This window comes from Solenopsis invicta, chromosome 1 (assembly GCF_016802725.1).
Source record: "Solenopsis invicta isolate M01_SB chromosome 1, UNIL_Sinv_3.0, whole genome shotgun sequence".
Taxonomy (NCBI): domain Eukaryota; kingdom Metazoa; phylum Arthropoda; class Insecta; order Hymenoptera; family Formicidae; genus Solenopsis; species Solenopsis invicta.
In genome coordinates, this window is record NC_052664.1 from 21045218 (window position 1) to 21063020 (window position 17803).

The window sequence follows — 17803 nt, forward strand, 5'->3', positions numbered from 1 at the left end:
TTTAACGCTAAGAAAAATCTCTCCTTTTTGTGTATGTACTTTATTTATTCAAGATGATTTAGACAAAGTTTTATTGTTATTGTTTAATTATTTTGTAAATAAACAAAAATCTGATGGTTCTGTTCATTTATCGTGTTAATAAAATACAGCTGATACTTGACAAGTTCATTGCACAAATTAAAGCACAAATTATCGAAAAATTTTAAATAACCATTAAGTGTTTCTTTTTTATTCTTTTATTAAATTAATGCAAAAATGAAATGAATTTTAAGGATAAAAGCATTTTTATAGAAAACATTCTTACAAATGCTTAAACCTTTATAGATTAAGTCAAAAGATAATTCTCAAACGAAAGTAGCCAAGAATATATTTTTATAAAATAAAATCAGAAAACTGAACCAACAAGTATATTTAATCTTAAATGTATTGTAGGAAGGACAGAGATGGATAAAAATAAATAACAACGCATGTGATTTTTTCATTGTCAATTTATTGTCAATTAGCAATAAGCGTAAGGATCCTCGATCGTCTCAACCGCTCCTGGCCGTACCTGGCAGTCTTTAAGCCGCGTCCACGACGAATATCTCTTTCTCTGTCTTTCTCGTTGCCTCTCTTTCTCTCTGTTATTATCTTTCTAATCACGCACGAAGTCGATTCTGTTTGCATCGACAAATCATTCTCGTCGTCACGACAAGTTCACGTGTCATTATCGAAAACGAGGATCCGTTTAGAAAGAGCGCGAAAACTTTCAGGCTAAAATATAAGTTGCATGTGTCCCACGTTCGCTCCTCGCTCCACTGAACGACGCTCTCGCTCGATGACGTATCTGCGCAGTTCGCGACAACGTAGAAAGCATGAGCACCGCGTCGCAGGGCAGTATCTAAATCATTGAATGTCCTTGTGCCTTCTGCGTCACGCATAATAAAATTCTGTATTTATGCTGAATTTAAATTGTGTTATTGGCCACACGGAATGATAGAGATACGCTGTTTATTCTGTAAATAATCTGTACGAATGTGTATAAATCAAAAATAATAATTTTAAATAGTTGTGACAATTTTTTATTTTATCAGACATATTGTCAATCTATACAACGTGGAATATTTCAGCAATATTATAGAAACATTGTGAAGTTATTATAACATTGCTGGAATGGTTCTATGCCGTATGGGTCAAATACTATAATTATAAATATTACAGAATTCTAAAATATTTTAATAAAAATTAAAATTAAAATTAAAATTTCGTTATTCTGCAATATATGGAGATTTTGATGGAAGTTTTTATTCAATAATATCATATTTTACAAAACAACACATTGTAATTATTTAAATATTTTGATGTACAAATAATGAAAGACAATCATGTTCCATTAAAGAAAAAAATTTTATAACTCGAGTTGCTTTTACACAAATTGTATCAATGTTTATGCTATATTTATAACGTAAATTACAATTAATATAATAATTTTTAGATGTAACAAAAAATGACTGGTTATATCACAAGTTTTAATATATATAAAACACAGTAAAATATATGTATAACTTTTTACAATACACATTGTAGATATACGTGCAATGTGATTATCCATTTTTATAATAATAAATACTTCACATGTTTGCAATAGAATATTTAAAAAATATATTTTTTATCTCATTTTTAGTACACTATATTTTCTCCATATAAATTATAAAAAATAATTTTTTTATATTCATATTCCCGAGTAGTAATCAGGTAACTGGTTTCCTAAGGTAAAAACGTGAAAAGTGAAAATTTTTATTATTGAAGTTAGCAGAGAAATTTTTCAGATTTAGAATAAAAGTTACACGATCACTATCCTGGGTGGAAAATAATCGCGGGGCGTCCAAGGAGCCCGATTCGCATACTGCCCTGCCGACAAAAAGAGGGAGGACGCGAGGCCTGATCGCTCTCGAGAGCGCACGTTTCTTTCAAATTTAACTCTTAAGGTGATCGCGACTTTCAAGTAACCAAGCCGCCTCGCAGTACGCACGACGTACAACGCTCTTGTGATATATCTGTATCAAGCCGCTACCGCCGTCACCGTCGCTCGTGCGTAGTTCACGCTATACGTGCCTGTGCAGCACCAGCCTCCGACAATATGCTCCGAGAACGAATGAGCTAGCCGCAAACAGGAGCTCTCTAATCCTCCAGACGGATTATGTCCGACATTCAGCTGCGATACGCCGATCGTTATCACGAATATCCTTTATTTTGCTTTCATTTTCGTATCTGAAAAAAGTGCAAAACTGTATTCAAAATTACGAAATATAAGCTTCGCAAAGGCACAGAAAAAGTAAAAAAATGCGAAAACGATATGAACTGTTTTGCCTTGTGTCTTGCAATGATCGACGTATGGAATACATTTGTTGTTCATGTAAAAATTCGAACTCGAAATTATTTTATCGATTTTTATTGCTCCTGACAAAAATTACGCATTTAGTCGAGATGGTATGTCTATATATGTCGCTTAAAGGAACGTTAACTGTTTTGAAGCAAGAGCATACAGTGGCGTTGCCAATCGGTCGAATTTCACGATCGACCCACGTAGGAAGAACGCGCACAAAAACGAATTGAATTCTTACGAGCGAAGGAAAATATCGTATAATTTTCTTCTTTCTGATAATTCAACCTCCGGGAAGAACCGCGTGATAGGTGTGTCAATGGGTTAAGTTATTTATCGATTGGCGCGCGTTACCCACCCCCGAGAATTATCCGAGGACGCCCATGGGCGCGACGATTCGATCGATCGCACGAAAGTCTGAGCCGTCTCGGGCAAGAGAACAACCACTGGAAATGCATCAGCAACGTCGGACTGAAGTTGGCCGCAAGCCTTTCAAGCCCGCAAGGTAGTGAATCGAATCCACCAGAACGCGCGTCTTGAACCAATCATCGCCTACTTTTCGATATAAGCATAGAAAGATCATTTTCGCGTGATTACAGCATCAAGCTCGGCGAGATGTCGCCTTGTACGTACACACGGGAACAATAATACCTATCCATCTGAAGTTAGCAGCGTTTTCTGTAGTGCACGTAACATATCCTGTATAGAAAACGAAACGTTACTAACTTCAGATAGGTAGGTATTGTTATTGTCTCCGTATATATACACTAGTTTGATCAACAATACCTTCACGCTTGAAGTTAGCTGCTTTCCACGTATTCGTTTTATATAGGATATGTCACGTGCATTATAGAAAATTCGGAACGCAACTAACTTTAAGTGAGAAAGCGTTATTGATCGCTAGTGTACATATTTGTCTTCTACACTATCTGCACTTAAGCGCGACGAAAGAGCGACGAGGGCGAGCGGGGGTTAAAGGAGAGAAACAGAAAAAAAAGTGTAGGTAAGTGTAGGAGGAAGTGTGCGAGGCGACGCGACGAATTCTCTGTCGCGATCGATCGCGCCGGGGACTACAAAAATGCCGTGTATATCTACGTGGACAACAATAGGCAATTCTCTGTTGGACCGTCAATGCAGCGTGAAATGACTCTTGATCTATAGGTTGACCAAAGGAAAAAAAAAAATGCGCGGACAAGAGTGAAGATCATTAATCGTGGAAATCAAGTTTTTGAGATGCTCATTTCGAGATGTCGCCGCGATTGAAAATGTTTGAATCGATCGCGGTGGGAAACTTATCCATGAGGACGTGTAGTATTGATGAATGTCTATTTTTTCCTGTGAAAAAAAAAATCGAGAAATGCGATTAGCTAGCTAAATCTGACGGAGACAATTTTGCAAAGCGCTACAATTCTTGTCAAAAGAATGCCAATAGAAATATAATAAAATTTATTAAAGTTCATATCAGGCAGACAATGCATTACTGATTGCACTTTGTAGATTCATATTCAACCAATCGGATAATTAATTTTAATCCGTTCAGTTTTGATTGATTGAATTCTAATCTCCAATTCGCAAGCCTCAACTGATCAACGTATAATATCGGATTATGAGCTATTATATTCTGAATTAACAGAATGTAATAATAAATTGACTGCAGAAACCGAGCAGAATATGCTGTTTTGTAAAATGACAAAACTTTTGTTAAATTATTAAAGAGTTTTTAATAGATGTTACCAACAAGGTTGGTTAAGTTAATGGTTTTTTAACCATTTAAGTTGAAGTTAATCGGTTATAAAATTAATTTAATAACGTTAAAAGTTACAGGAACCAAATATTAACTTAATTAAAAATTACATTAAGATTAAATTAAGTTAAATTTAAGTTTAATTTAAAAAAATATTATTCATATTAAATTAGAAACTTGTAACTTTTATAGTTAGATTACTAAAAACAATTCTAATATGTTTTGCCAAACAAATTTATTATTTTATGTGTAAATTAAGTTTATATAAAATCACAAAGAAATATATTTTTTTTCTTTCACATAGAGATACATTTTTAACTTAAAAAGGAAGAGTTAATAAATTAAAGTTTGTATTTCAAAAATAACTAGTTAAAAATTAAATCGTTTAAAATTAAGTTAAAAGTTATTAACTTTTTAACTTTATTATTTAACTTTTAACTAGTTATTATAACTAGTCCAACCCTGTACACAATCTATTCATATATCTGCCAATAAAAAAAACGTTGGTTACTCTATTGAAATCCATCGAGACTTTTGCACTCATCCAATAGTTATAAAACGTTAAATTCTATTCGATTTTTTGCTGACAATTTAGAAACGAAATAATACTAATAATATGGATGCACTTATTCACTTGTTGACATATCGGTGTATATGAAATACGTGTTCTATTAACACACATGGGTATGTTAAAAAAACGCATTTTGTTAATTTAACCTGCTTTTGTGTGTTAAAAGTAGAGACACTTTAACTTGACTTGATGCATGTTGTTTCAACATATTTTAACACATCTTTTTTTACAGTGTAGGTACAGTTTGTTTTTCATTAATATATACCATTTACACAATCGTCATATGTACTTTATAACAAACTTATATCTTCGTTGTGTAAGAAAACTTTTATTCTCAAATGAAATCATCGTAAGTCGTTAACATTTTTTATGGGCCTTTATGAATGAATTTATAATAAGCACGTAATTCCGCGTGATAGCGATTTGTAATTGGCAGGTTCCAGATTTGAGCACGACTCTACACCACAATCAGCAGACAATGTTTATTAAATGTTTTTAAATATTTATTCTTCATTATAACGTTTTTTCAGATTTAAAAAACATTAAAAAAATATTGTCTATTGATTGGAACGGGGATCGAAAGGAGTTACGAAGGAGTAAAAAAATAAATGATAATCCATTTCAAGAATCTATGTTTCAACTATGTATAAATTTATATTTACAATATACATTGCTAGAAAAATCTTATTCTAGAAAAATTATATTCTAAGTATAGACCGTTGCATTCCACAACTTTATACAATGCATCTTTTTTTTTTGTACCTGAGGTCAGCCACTTTCTGTATCCTTATGTGTTATACGCTCTCTCATCGTTTCACATCTCGTTCGATAATATCTTTAGATTAAATTGGTCAAATATTCTAGCATCGACTAAACATGATAGTTATTAATTTTTATTTTTGTTCGTACATCTCAGTCGATTTTTATCGTCGAAAATCATAGCTACCAGGCAGCTGTTGAAAAAATACTTGGAATGCAAACGCTTCGTATTAAACTAAGGCGAAGCGATATCGTGTGCACTTTAATGGATTATGCAAAATGATTTTAAGCACATTTTAAATTACACACTTTCTCACATTGAATTGATTTGCTTTCCACATTATGTGTTCTATTTACAAGACTGAGCGAATTCAGTTGTCTAATATAATATACAATTCCAATGTTCAATTCTAGAAAAATTCATTATTTATAGACTTCAGTATTTCATTCAACAACTTCAAAGATATTTTATACTTTTCATTCCTTTCGATGTCTGATAATCCGTAACAATTCGTAAATTATGTAGAAGCATAATTTATGTTAAAGATATGAAAGTACAATATGTATAAAATTCTGATTAGTTTATAAACTCCAACAACACTGTAATCTTTGTGCTATGCTCGGTGCATCATCTCTATCGTATTTTACTGATATTGCACAAAAGAGATGACATGTCAAATAAAAAATGTCAAATGTTAGAAAATGCTTAACATTGAAATGATATTATGCATAATCAAAAGAAAATAACAATTGCCTATAATATATATCATTACTTTTATGCAAAAAATTATATAATACATTTATTACAGAGAGGAAGCAAGACTTACATTTACTATACAAATTCTTACAAATATTTATATCTTGTACAGAGAAGTTTAAGATATGTATTGAATTGAATTATAACTCAATACAAATATCAAGATCTTATCTTTTCTTAACGGAATCATACATATCTTATAAATCAACTACCCTAATAATTTTTCAATTATTTATATTTAAACTATACTGAATAGGATCAAGTTAAAGTTAAAAAAATATAAATATTTATTTGAAAACTTAAGTAAACATAGAGTGAGACACTTGTGTTCTTTTCTAATGTAAATTAACTTTACTCTCTATTTAACTTACTCTATTTAACTTTATCAGAGTTGAGACACTATAAAAATAACGCATTACTATTTCCGTTATTTTTCCATAAAAAGTAACTCGTTATTGATTTTAAAAAACATTATGTAAAGAGCAATGATTCGTTATTTTTATTTGTATTTCTTCATGAAATTTTGATGACCTCTTTATTAGTGTAGCATCCAATTGTCTATATTTAACCAGATCAATATGAAATTTATAGTAAATAGTAGTTAAATTGCAACATGAACGCATGTATTATATATTTATAAAACAATAAAAGTAATGTTAAACTACATTACCATTACAGATAGAAAACAGTATCGATGTTACAAGTAACGCGTTACTTCTCAACTTGTCCTGTCTTTTTCTAGTTCTTGAAAAAAGATATAAGGTTAAGAGATTAAAGTTAATCTATATTGGTGAAAAGGACATTTTATATTTAGATTATCTTTGTTTCTTATTTCTGGAGAAAAAAAATAGAGAAAAGGATAAGAAAATATGCAGCAATTAGAATAATTTAAAATCCTAATAAATCTATATCCTGACGTTTAATAAATTCATCATTATCTGTATATTACGTTAGAAAGCTAATATATTTTGTAAAAATATATTCCGTTGGAATAATTATTATAATTTTTTAAATTTAGAAGCAATTTACCTTCGTAAGACATCTATCGCAAAACTAAGCAATTTTTATTTAAGGCTCTTGCTAACTCGATTGCCAAGTCCAAGTTAACAGGAAGCATATTTATTGTTACAATTATTCGTATATTATTTTTCATTTTAGTGTAGCGTTTTTATATTTAAAATAATTGTCGTGCTAAAGTATATTGAAAACTCCTATTTTGTTACAATTTTACATGTAAAATCAAATATTTCAATTAGACATATATTATTATTGATCACCCACAAAAGGAAACCTTAGTGTATTTTACATACTACTGTTTGCTGTATCGAAATGCTATTTTATGGCAATAATATTTTATTAAAACAAATTTTTATTTTAATATATGTTGCAAAAATTATGGTGTATTTTCTCGCCTTCATTGACATCATTAATTCAAGATAGCTGCAGTAAGTGTACAGGAGCCTTAATCAATTTTTCCTAAAATTTGAAAAATGATTTAAGTGCCTCGCTCTATATAGAGTTGTGTTTGAAAAACACGGTGAATAAATTAAGTTTGACATTATGTGGAAAGCAAAATAATTTATATGTTCTAAATAATTTCATGTGTTCTGGCCGCAATTTTTCCAATCTTAGTAAAATATTTAGGCCTGTATTCAGAACACACTTCTAAAGATGTTAGCAAATTAGTACATACTTTTCATCATTCTGTTTTGTATTCATCCTTATTTTGATGAATGAATGATAGAGATAGAATGACGCAAAAGTGCGCCAATATCTTTATATGCGAATACAGGCCTTAAATTTATAATTATATATTTCTCTTTTATAATATTTGCACATGTTGAAAGAAATACTCATGCATGTTAAAATAAAAATTGAGTTTATATAAACAATGATAAATATTTTATAAATATGTAGGAAATTATCAGTTTCTTACATATATATTCATTACAAAACTGTGTTAATAAAGAAAAATGTTATCTTGTATCTATGAAAGCAAAATTCAGATAAGAGGATTTTGAATTACTCACTCAATATATTGTAAATATATGAAGTAAAAAAGCTATAAAATCTTTTAATATAGAAGAAAATCCGATTTGTAATTGTGAAACCGAATATGAAATTACTTGGTTTTGTACTCTGTACAAAATTACTTGGATGTTATTTGCGCTGTGATGTTCTTGAGTTGCTGTTTATATATTTCCGCTTCCTTTTCTTTTTCTTGCAATTGTTTACGATACTCTGCTGCTTCTCTTCGCGCTTCTGCTAATTGTCTATTTAGTACCGCTATATCCGTTACTGGTTCGCTAATTTCTGAATTTTCCTCTTCAGTAATCTCTTCTACATCATCATCTAAAGGTAAAATTGTTGATTCCTCAACCTTTGTCGAATTCGCAACTTTCTAAAACATAAAAATATATGTTTATTTATGTTTGCTGTATCTAATGTCAATTTATATTTTACACGTGAAATATAATCTTACCTCCTTTGTCGAAATAGAATTTTTGATTTCGGTAAGAGAAGACGCTGCTGGTGTATTAGAAACTGTTGTAACTAACAGTTTTGTTGCTTTGTTATCTACAGCAGACTTTTTCAAAATATTTGGACTCCGCAACGTAGTGGTAGATGTATTAGAATTTGGATTTAAAATTTTTGATTGAATTTGGTCTGTTCTAATCGTTATAACTTTCCTCGATGCTCCTTTCCGCGAAGCAACTTGAAGGCGTTTAATCGACGAACCTTTTGTCAAATTTAGAGCAATTTTTCCAGCTTCTGTAATCACACAATTCATCTTGAAATAATACATTTTCATATTAATAACTTTCAAATTATTTTAAATATATGTACAAAAAAATAGACCTGTTAAAACTACTGTTCTCCCACTTTCCATTGCTTTTTCTACAATAGATGATTCATCATCCACAGGTATCATTTTGATTCCATGTGCTTCTAATAACCTAAACTGTCTGCCTATTGACATAAGGTCTTTGTGTTTTTTACTGTTCATAATATTATTCGCATTAATTATCTCAACATCTTCAATTTCTTTTTCCTGTTCACCATCTGTATTGTTTGGTGATACAGAAATTTGTTGAAATATCATTTTTTGTTTTTTCTCCATTTGTGCTAAAAATCATAAATGGACAAAATAAGTATGTAAAATAGAATTCAGAATACAAAAGTAAATGAAGCACTTGCAAATATATTATAACATATGTTTACCTTGAGAAATTTTACGTTTGCGCTGAGGTTGCTGAAGCATTACTCCAATCTTCTGATCCTCCTCCTGTATTATCGAACTTTTGCTATTATTCTCAGCCTCCAATTGTACTAAATTATTCGTGGCTACTTCTAATTCTGCAAAATTAGCTTGACTCTGTGAATGATCTTGAATACCTATTAGTACTCTTTCCTGCTGCAATAGCTCCACAAAGTCTAATCTGTTGTGTTCTAATGCAATGCTGATTGGAGTTTTCTCAAATTTACTAGTTGCATTTGTATCAGCTCCATGATCTAATAAAATGTTTATTACATCCAAGTATTCACGTTCTACTGCCCAATGTAATGGAGTCATTTTTAGCTAAAATAATTTTTTACATTAGTCACATCTCTTAAAAAAAAAGGCAGTCAATCTTTTGATATTGTACCATATCTCTGCTATTAACATCTGCTCCATATTTAAGCAGCAGTAGCACCATTAGATGATGGCCTTCATATGCTGCCATGTGTAATGGAGTTCTATCCACTTTTGTCCTAGCATCCCTCGATATTCCTGCTCTAAGTAAAACTTCAGCAGTCTCTAAGTGATTGTTCTGTGCTGCGAGATGGAGCGCACTTGTACCAAGCTAAACAACAAATATATATATTATGTCTACCTTTACAGATAAAAACTGGTTCACTTAATGCGATGCTTTGAAGCATTCTTTAATTGATCAATTAATAAAACGCTTTGTTCCAAATGGTCAGTCAAATGCTTGAAAGCACTTGCAGCATTAAATGGATTACATCCAAAATTCACAAAGTATGAATACTTTTTAAATGCTAAAATACAAACCCAGTCTGTGGTAAAAGGCGCGCCCCTACACATAAGCTCACGAACAGCATCAGTGTCGCCATTCTTTGCACTATGTAGAAGCTGTTTTCCAAGTTCCACCATAGTCGAGGCATCTTGCGGTCTCGACGAGACATGAGAAGAGGCATCGCAAGCCAAAAATTCCACCTAATGACAATAGCATATCATTAAATATTAACAACAGCTACACGTAAGATCAGATAATTCGCTCTTTGTACATAGAAGAGTGGTACTTACTGGTATGAGAGTTTCCGTGTCCAGACTCTCAATATCATTGGCACATATGCTTTCCTGCACAGATTGCATTCTTGAATATCCAGCTCAGTCCCCTTCGTGCAAGCAAGCTCTAAAATCAAATTATCCATAACTGTGGCGACCACACCGTGAATTTTTCTCGAACGATCGGAGCCAAGGTGCGAACGGCTGATTTTTGGGCGTTAATCACTGTTGTTCGACCTTGGGCCAACGGAATCCGAAAGCGATCATAAAAATAACGAGCTCGCCGATGGAAAAACACATGTGGTCGGATACGAGCGACTCGCGCCCCACGGCGTACAGCGTGCGCGTGACACGTTTATTTCTCGTAATCTTTGCATCGCGCTACAGGATGTTTTTATTTCACCGTCTCGGGGTCGCGAGGAACTTCCTGTTCCTGTTTCATCGAACGGAAGTCCCATGCCATAGGCCGTGTTACATGCCTGAAAAAAAAACTAGCCGACCGCGGATCGAAGCAGGACATCATACTTACGACCAGCGCATTATTCTCGTCTTTCTCGCGACTTTTCGTACGGTCCACCGACGGCCGCACGACGTCTGCTGGAATTCTTCGTCACAGTCTTTACGATTTACGGTCACGGTAAAGTCTCATGAAAATGGCGGCGCATTGGCGCCATTCCTGGGCTCCGTCCGGCTCAGGTGGTAAAAGCGTTTCCCATGTGTGCGACGTATCCACATACAGGACATCCCTTCTCTTCGTGTTCACAGCGTGTATATGTAGTACTATATTGCTATTCGCGGCTTACATCAAAGACGAGACTATGAGATAGATGTATATGCTCCTTTCACTTTCACAATTCATGAATAACGCAATATGCGCATGCGCGCGTTACATCGGCCGCAAATGAGCGTACAGCTTTTTTCTGATCTACAAATTATGAAAGTATAAGACCGGTATTCATAGTAGAATCTTATATTTAAGACAGTCTTCTTATTTTAAGATCGTCTACGCTGAGTATAGAGCTAAATACTGTCCCTTCAAGGTAGTGATTACGATGTTACGACGTTGCGATGAACCAATCGGAGAAGAAAAAACCATATATTCTTTTCTTTGATTGGTCAATCGCAGCTTCGTAACAATTGCATTGTGGACGTTCCTTAATGTAAAAAATCTAAAATGATAAATTTAGCAAATCATGTAGCAAATGAAAGAAATTTAATATTTTTATATTCAAATAAAAGCCTATATTAAAACCTTTTCATATTTACATAATATGTAGTTCTTAACATAATATAAAAATATATAACTGCAATATAGTAAATCTAATATTATCTTTTTTAATCCTATGTCTCGGAGAAATAACGTTTCTTAGACATTTTTCAACTTATTTTTTATATAGATAGAAATTTAATAGAACTTAATTTCAATTAAATGCATATATTTCAAATAAATTTGATTATTTTTCGCGAACTTGATTTTAAATATGTGCAGCAATTCACATTCTATTTTCAGTAGCAATATTTAGAATTGTATTCGGTTGACTTTGCTTCGTGTTTTGCGTTGTCTTGCTCTTGTGATATACTTTCAAGCTTTTCTTTTTCGATCTCTTCACATGAATTACCATTTGTCCAAGATTTATTTATATTCATGCTATTAGTCTCTTCTGTTAATTCTATCGTTTTCATTCTGTACTACCTCAATATATGTATTGTGTCGCAATTATTTTTGGCCGTTTATATAAAAATGCATTTACAGCTTGAAGCTCTTCTTCAGTCCTACTTCTTTTATCTGACCTGCTAGTAGTAGCAACTTCTTTTATTTGATTTTTACGAACAAAAAAGTTCATCAAATTGTTCAGGTTCTCTAAAAATTAATATATTTCCGTAATTTAATATATAAATAAAACTACTAAAAATCTTAAAATACTGCTGTCGAGGTAACTGTAAAGTAAACACAGCAGGATGAATATTTTTTTTCAACTCGGCAAATGAAAATTTGCTTCTTGAGCAATACTTAAATCACTATCACATACTGCCAAGCGCAATATTTCTAGACAGTATTGTACAGGAAATCCCAATGAGACACGTGGATTCATTTATAAAGCCATTAATACTTTGAATAGTTCCAAACGGAAAACTTTGTGATCTTCATAAAAATTTTGTTTGGTAGAACATAGATAAAGATTGTACAATAAGGGGACCACGATATTCTGAACGTTCTAAAATAAATATTCAACAAATTTATGGAAATACATCATTATAACAAAGCAAACTTAATGAACTTACCTTGTAAAATGTCTGTTTCAACAGAACGTTGAAAAGTATGTTTTGCAAAACAATAAGAGCCTGTCTGCACAAATCTGTATCTAAACGTGTTTTTAATAGAATTCTGGCCATTATTTAAAATTGCACTATTTTCATACTGACTATGTTTGAAACGTTTCTTCGCCTGTTTAGATAAGTGTTGCATTTTTGGTTGCGCCTGAAATAGAATAGCTTTTCTATTAAATAGCTTCTAATTGATATATAAGCAAAGCAAAGTTTATTTCAACTAATAAATAATGTTAGACAAATTTCTATAATTCATTACATTAATGTACAAAATTAAAAATTGTAATTGTGCAATAATAAAACCAGTTTAAAAAATTTATAATTATTAGATTTATAATAGAGATATTATTTAATAAATAATTATTTGAAATTTACGAATGATATACAATCTCGTTTTGGTGTTATATCCTTCAATATGTATTTAACACATTCATTTGCAATTGTCTCTGTTCCTGATAATGAATTCGTATTAATTAGACATAACAAGAGACATTGATACGTGTATATCCTAACATTTTTAAAAGATTTACTGTCACTAAATGTCATTTAATTTTCTGAAATAAAACTTGTCAATTGCAACGTTTGTTGAAACAATTGTAATATGGTTGTCCCATATGGTACTAATTCCTGAACAAATCTGAAACATATATTACATTATACTATGATATTATTCATGATTACTTGATTGAGAATATATATATATATATATATATATATATATATATAATTAAAACTTATACACATTATACCTATTTATAAATCTATCCAAAACTGTAAGTAAACCATTATGTAATTTTGGCAGGATAATACATAGCATTTGCTCTTTAAAGGTAATCTCATTTTTCAAATTTAATGGCGTTATCGCCAATTCTCAATACAAAACTTCTAGAATATCATGAAGTAGAACAAAAGTTCTTACTTCGTACCCTCTGCAATTTTAAATGAAGTACATATTTTAAGATCCTAAAGGACACACATATTATTTAATGAATATAAGATTAATAGATTTAAAATCAGTACAGTAACAATGAGGAGATATATGCATAGATAAATTTGTTTCTGGACGTTATAGTATTGTATCGTATCTTTATTAGAGATAGGTGGTAATTCTAATTGATCCCAGATGTCTATTCTTCAGCTCCATTAATCCAGAGAACAATTTGTTCATTATAGCATGCAAGTTATTACAAATCAACACTTTGTTGTATGTTATTGCAGTATATATGGAGTTAGATGGTGGTGATTTAAATAAGTGTTTTGTGGCTTTAGCTAGAAGAACATAACATCTTGCACCAGCGTTAACCAAATTCTCTTGTATGGAATCAATTTGTAGTACAGTATCATTTTCTTAATCAATTCCTGAAAATATTAAAATTAGTTACTTACGTATGATTTCTCATTTTGATTAGGCTTAATACACAATGTAAAATATTTAGTTCGTAAAATAAGCTTTTGTCCATTATATTACCTTAAATCTCTCATAGACTTCAAGATAATGATAAAGTAGAACAGCCAGCAAATAATAGACCATACCACATTTCGCATCAGGTTATAGTGAACTGAGAATATTTATAAGGCTATTTCACATGTTGCATAGAGATCTGTTTGTGCAATTCTGGAATTTTCTTGCATTGCTCAACCAAAACACTCCCAACACCTTATATGTCAATATTAAATCACGCGTGGCTGTGTACATTTTCTAGTACATTAATGGAATGGTTTATCCAAAATAAACTGTATTTGGAAAAGATATCTTTGGAACATGTAAGCAAGATATTGTCCAGGAAAGGTAGAAAATCGCAGTCTAACTGATTTATATGAGAATTGACACTTTTTACAAAAGCATTTTGCACAGTGTCGACCTGAAATGTAAATGTGAACAACGCATTATGAGAAACAACAATGAGACAAATGAACGAAAAATTTAAAAGAAACTTGAAAAAATATTTGCTCCTCACCTCGTGGCTATTGAACAGCACGTCATTGTTATTGATCATCAAATCATGCACCAACAATTTGAATTCCTTCGAATTCACGTCAAAGGAATTCACTAAACTGGTTATCGATGCCATTGGTATTTATTACTATTGTTTTATTTATAAAAAGCTTGAATTTTCCAGAAACGAACTCGACCTGTTGACATTAAGTTGAGGTTAGGAAAATTCATAAAGCAACACTGAGTACGCTTTTTTTTTAACTGAATGCTTGTAACTAAAAAAAGTTACACGACACATCTACACATCTTTTTATTAAATTGCTATATGAATATCAAGTCCGTATGTAGATTACATAATTAAATCATTTCATATAATCACGTGTGACAGAACACGGTTAGATGTTTCGATAGGTCAGAAATGATTAATCGAATCGATATAGGGTAGAGAGATAATTTGATTCATATTTTAATTCATTTACATATTGTATTGTTATTTAGAAGTGATTATAATCTGAGATGTGTCTTAAACATAATAATAATTTTCATCGTAATGCAAATGAACGCAAAGTTAAGATCGAAAATATCGAAATCGTAGTATCGATCTTGGCGCGTGAAGTTGACCGCGCGGAGACGAAGCCGCTTTCCGCCGTCTTCACAGCTGCATTCACGTTTCTTTCTCAGAACGCAAATGACATGGGACGGACGGGCTCCGGAACGTCGGCGTCATTGCGGCTCATTTAACAGGTGAACGAAGCTTTGCATTAATAGTTAATGTCAATTTAATTATCGCATAACGTGTAGATTCGATGCTCGTGCGACTATGCGATAGCGGTGCGAGCGCGGCGTCGAGCTTGACGCGTGTAAAGTTGATTGCACGAAAACGAAGCCGGCTCACCATGTTAACTCACATTCACGTTTAATTACAGAAGACGGTGGATGCGATGCAGATTGAAGCGGGAGCGAATGGCGTGGCAAACTAATTAATGGGTAAATCTATATTAATCTCGCGATAATTTAAGTTTGCTGTTTGTCGATAATATGCTGCAGAAAATGCATAACGCCAAGTTGAGTGCGGGACACGATAGCATCGCCGCGGTGGCGCGGACGCGGCGTCAGTCTTGTCGCGTGAAGTTGACCGCGCGAAGACGAAGCCGCTTCTCGCCACCTTCAGTTGCATTCACGTTTCTTTTACAGAACGCAACGGACGCGGGATGGACGTGCTTCGGAACGGAGGCGTCATTGCGGCTCGTTTAACAGGTGAGCAAAACCCCCTTAATAGTTATTGCCAAAAGTTAATCATCGCGTAACGTAGATTCAATATTCGTACATTGCGCGGCCGCGACGTGACCGTGGCATCGAGCTTGGCGTGTAAAATTCACTGCGCGAGAACGAAGCCGGATCGCCATCTTGATTTACATTTACGTGTCTGATTGCAGAACGCGACGGATGCAGGATAGATTGGAACTGGAGCGAGCGGCGGCGTCGCGACTCATTTAACAGGTAAGCGAAATCAATCTCAATCTCGATTCGCGTCAATATTATCAGCTTAGTCGACACGTAATATACAAATTCTATACTCATATCGGTGATTCGTACAAATGTGTATTTCGCGATAATTACTTGAAGAAGATATATTGCGCTAACTGTTGACAACGGCGATACATATATTATCTGATTGCAAGTAACACGCGCGGATGTCGAGTTTATAACATTAATATGCTTCTAATATATAATACGAAATAATAATCGTCATAAAAGACAACGTATGTATGTACATTTATTGCTTGAGACGCGGACCAGTGCATAAATGTGAAGTTGAGAGCAGGATGTGTAGCGTTATTACGTCACAAGTGCGGCGTCGCTATGAAGTTGTCTGCGCGGGAAATGAAACCATTTCATCTTCTTAATTGTATTTACTTTTTATTTGCAGAACGCGGCGTAACAGAAAGGATCAACTCCGGGACGAATGGCGTTACGATTCGTTTAATTAGTAAGCAAAGTTTAAATTAACCATGCATTTATTTTTAAACAACATCTAATTATCGCATAAAACATAGATTCAATATTCGTTTACGACATAGCGCGCGATTCTGGTATTTTAATTTATTTTCATTAAAACTTTAAACTTTTATTACATATTTATCGAAATTATGAATAAAAAACGATACTTGCATGCAAGAATAATTTTCCCATATTTATTTTCAATATTATTTCTATTTGAACATTTTTTTGTATTTGAATAATTTTTTGTGTTACAGATTGTATAGTGTCGTATATACTACAATTTTATTATTGCACATCGTGGGAATATAATCTGAAGAGAAGATCTGACAACTCGGAAATAAATTACTTAAAAGAAATATCGGGTTTCGGTGGACAAACTTTGCGGTATGCATTATTGAATACATACGTAAAATTAATTGTTTGTCTTAATAATTTAAAAATAATAAGTAAGAAGAAAAAATATTTTAATTTAAAACTTAATAAATTTATTTTTATGAAGTTATTCTTTTTGAAAATGCATAGTTATAATATTTTAATTTAAAAACAATTAAAAAATTCTGCCTGTAAAAATTGTCTTTTGAATCGTTGATTATTTTGAGAGTTACATTAATAAGGATTTTATATCTATATGTTACAGATTTATTGCAGCAATGTGTCTGTCAACGCCACTGTTACGCATTGATTGGTGAGTGATAAAAAAATTTCTAAAAGAGGTAACGACACTATGAATTATAGTAAGCCATTTTACTTTTTAATAATATAAAAAAAACGTGTTTTAACAAAAACGTTCAAAACAAATTGTTTAAAAAAATTAAGTTTAAATAAATAAAATTATGTTGAGTCCTATATAAAATTATGTTGATTCTATTAATTATTTTAATTAATAGAATTATTATTATGTCCAGACATAATAAGAATTCGTAATTTTTATTATGGCCATAAAAATAATTCTTCTGTCAAGACATAATTTTAAATAGATGAATTAAAATTATGTTATGACATAACAATAAATTCATTTATTAAAATTATGTCGTCACATAAAAATAATTCC

General features: G+C 32.1%; 2 protein-coding genes and 1 long non-coding RNA gene across 5 annotated transcripts; all 3 read right to left on the reverse strand.

Annotated features, from left to right (window-relative positions):
• Positions 1 to 470: 470 nt before the first annotated feature.
• Positions 471 to 3119, reverse strand: LOC113003156. The gene is made up of 2 exons (XR_003268288.2): positions 2721 to 3119; positions 471 to 2250 (listed from the first exon to the last, which is right to left on the reverse strand). It is a non-coding gene; the product is annotated as an uncharacterized LOC113003156 (long non-coding RNA).
• Positions 3120 to 5292: 2173 nt separating this feature from the next.
• LOC105194768 (inversin) lies at positions 5293 to 11337 on the reverse strand. Of its 2 annotated transcripts, XM_026131374.2 has the most exons (9): positions 11014 to 11337; positions 10503 to 10611; positions 10248 to 10412; positions 9841 to 10038; positions 9416 to 9773; positions 9053 to 9319; positions 8676 to 8965; positions 8347 to 8594; positions 5293 to 7669 (listed from the first exon to the last, which is right to left on the reverse strand). In XM_026131374.2, the coding sequence occupies exons 2-9, from the start codon at positions 10569 to 10571 to the stop codon at positions 7660 to 7662; spliced, it is 1605 nt and encodes a 534-aa protein (XP_025987159.1). In that variant the 5' UTR covers positions 10572 to 10611; positions 11014 to 11337; the 3' UTR covers positions 5293 to 7659. The 2 variants fall into 2 exon arrangements, with proteins under 2 accessions (XP_025987159.1, XP_025987160.1); XM_026131375.2 differs by lacking the exon at positions 11014 to 11337 and having other exon boundaries at positions 10503 to 10983.
• Positions 11338 to 11703: 366 nt separating this feature from the next.
• On the reverse strand, positions 11704 to 13157 carry LOC105194769. Of its 2 annotated transcripts, none has more exons than XM_039451765.1 (2): positions 12768 to 13157; positions 11704 to 12700 (listed from the first exon to the last, which is right to left on the reverse strand). In XM_039451765.1, exons 1-2 carry the CDS (start codon positions 12876 to 12878, stop codon positions 12578 to 12580), a joined length of 234 nt encoding a protein of 77 aa, XP_039307699.1. In that variant the 5' UTR covers positions 12879 to 13157; the 3' UTR covers positions 11704 to 12577. The 2 variants fall into 2 exon arrangements, with proteins under 2 accessions (XP_039307699.1, XP_025987217.2); XM_026131432.2 differs by having other exon boundaries at positions 11704 to 12345; positions 12768 to 13156.
• Between the last annotated feature and the right edge of the window lie 4646 nt (positions 13158 to 17803).

What these genes read in the sequence shown, in the direction of transcription:
- LOC105194768 (XM_026131374.2), bottom strand. Translation starts at nt 10,571, where the DNA reads ATGCAATCTGTGCAGGAAAGCATATGTGCCAATGATATTGAGAGTCTG. An exon ending in ATGTTAATAGCAGAGATATG is followed by an intron (nt 9,774 to 9,840) that starts GTACAATATCAA and finishes AAATTATTTTAG; the next exon opens with CTAAAAATGACTCCATTACA. An exon ending in ATTCTATTTCGACAAAGGAG is followed by an intron (nt 8,595 to 8,675) that starts GTAAGATTATAT and finishes TTTATGTTTTAG; the next exon opens with AAAGTTGCGAATTCGACAAA.
- LOC105194769 (XM_026131432.2), bottom strand. Translation starts at nt 12,951, where the DNA reads ATGCAACACTTATCTAAACAGGCGAAGAAACGTTTCAAACATAGTCAG. An exon ending in TGAAACAGACATTTTACAAG is followed by an intron (nt 12,346 to 12,767) that starts GTAAGTTCATTA and finishes ATTAATTTTTAG; the next exon opens with AGAACCTGAACAATTTGATG.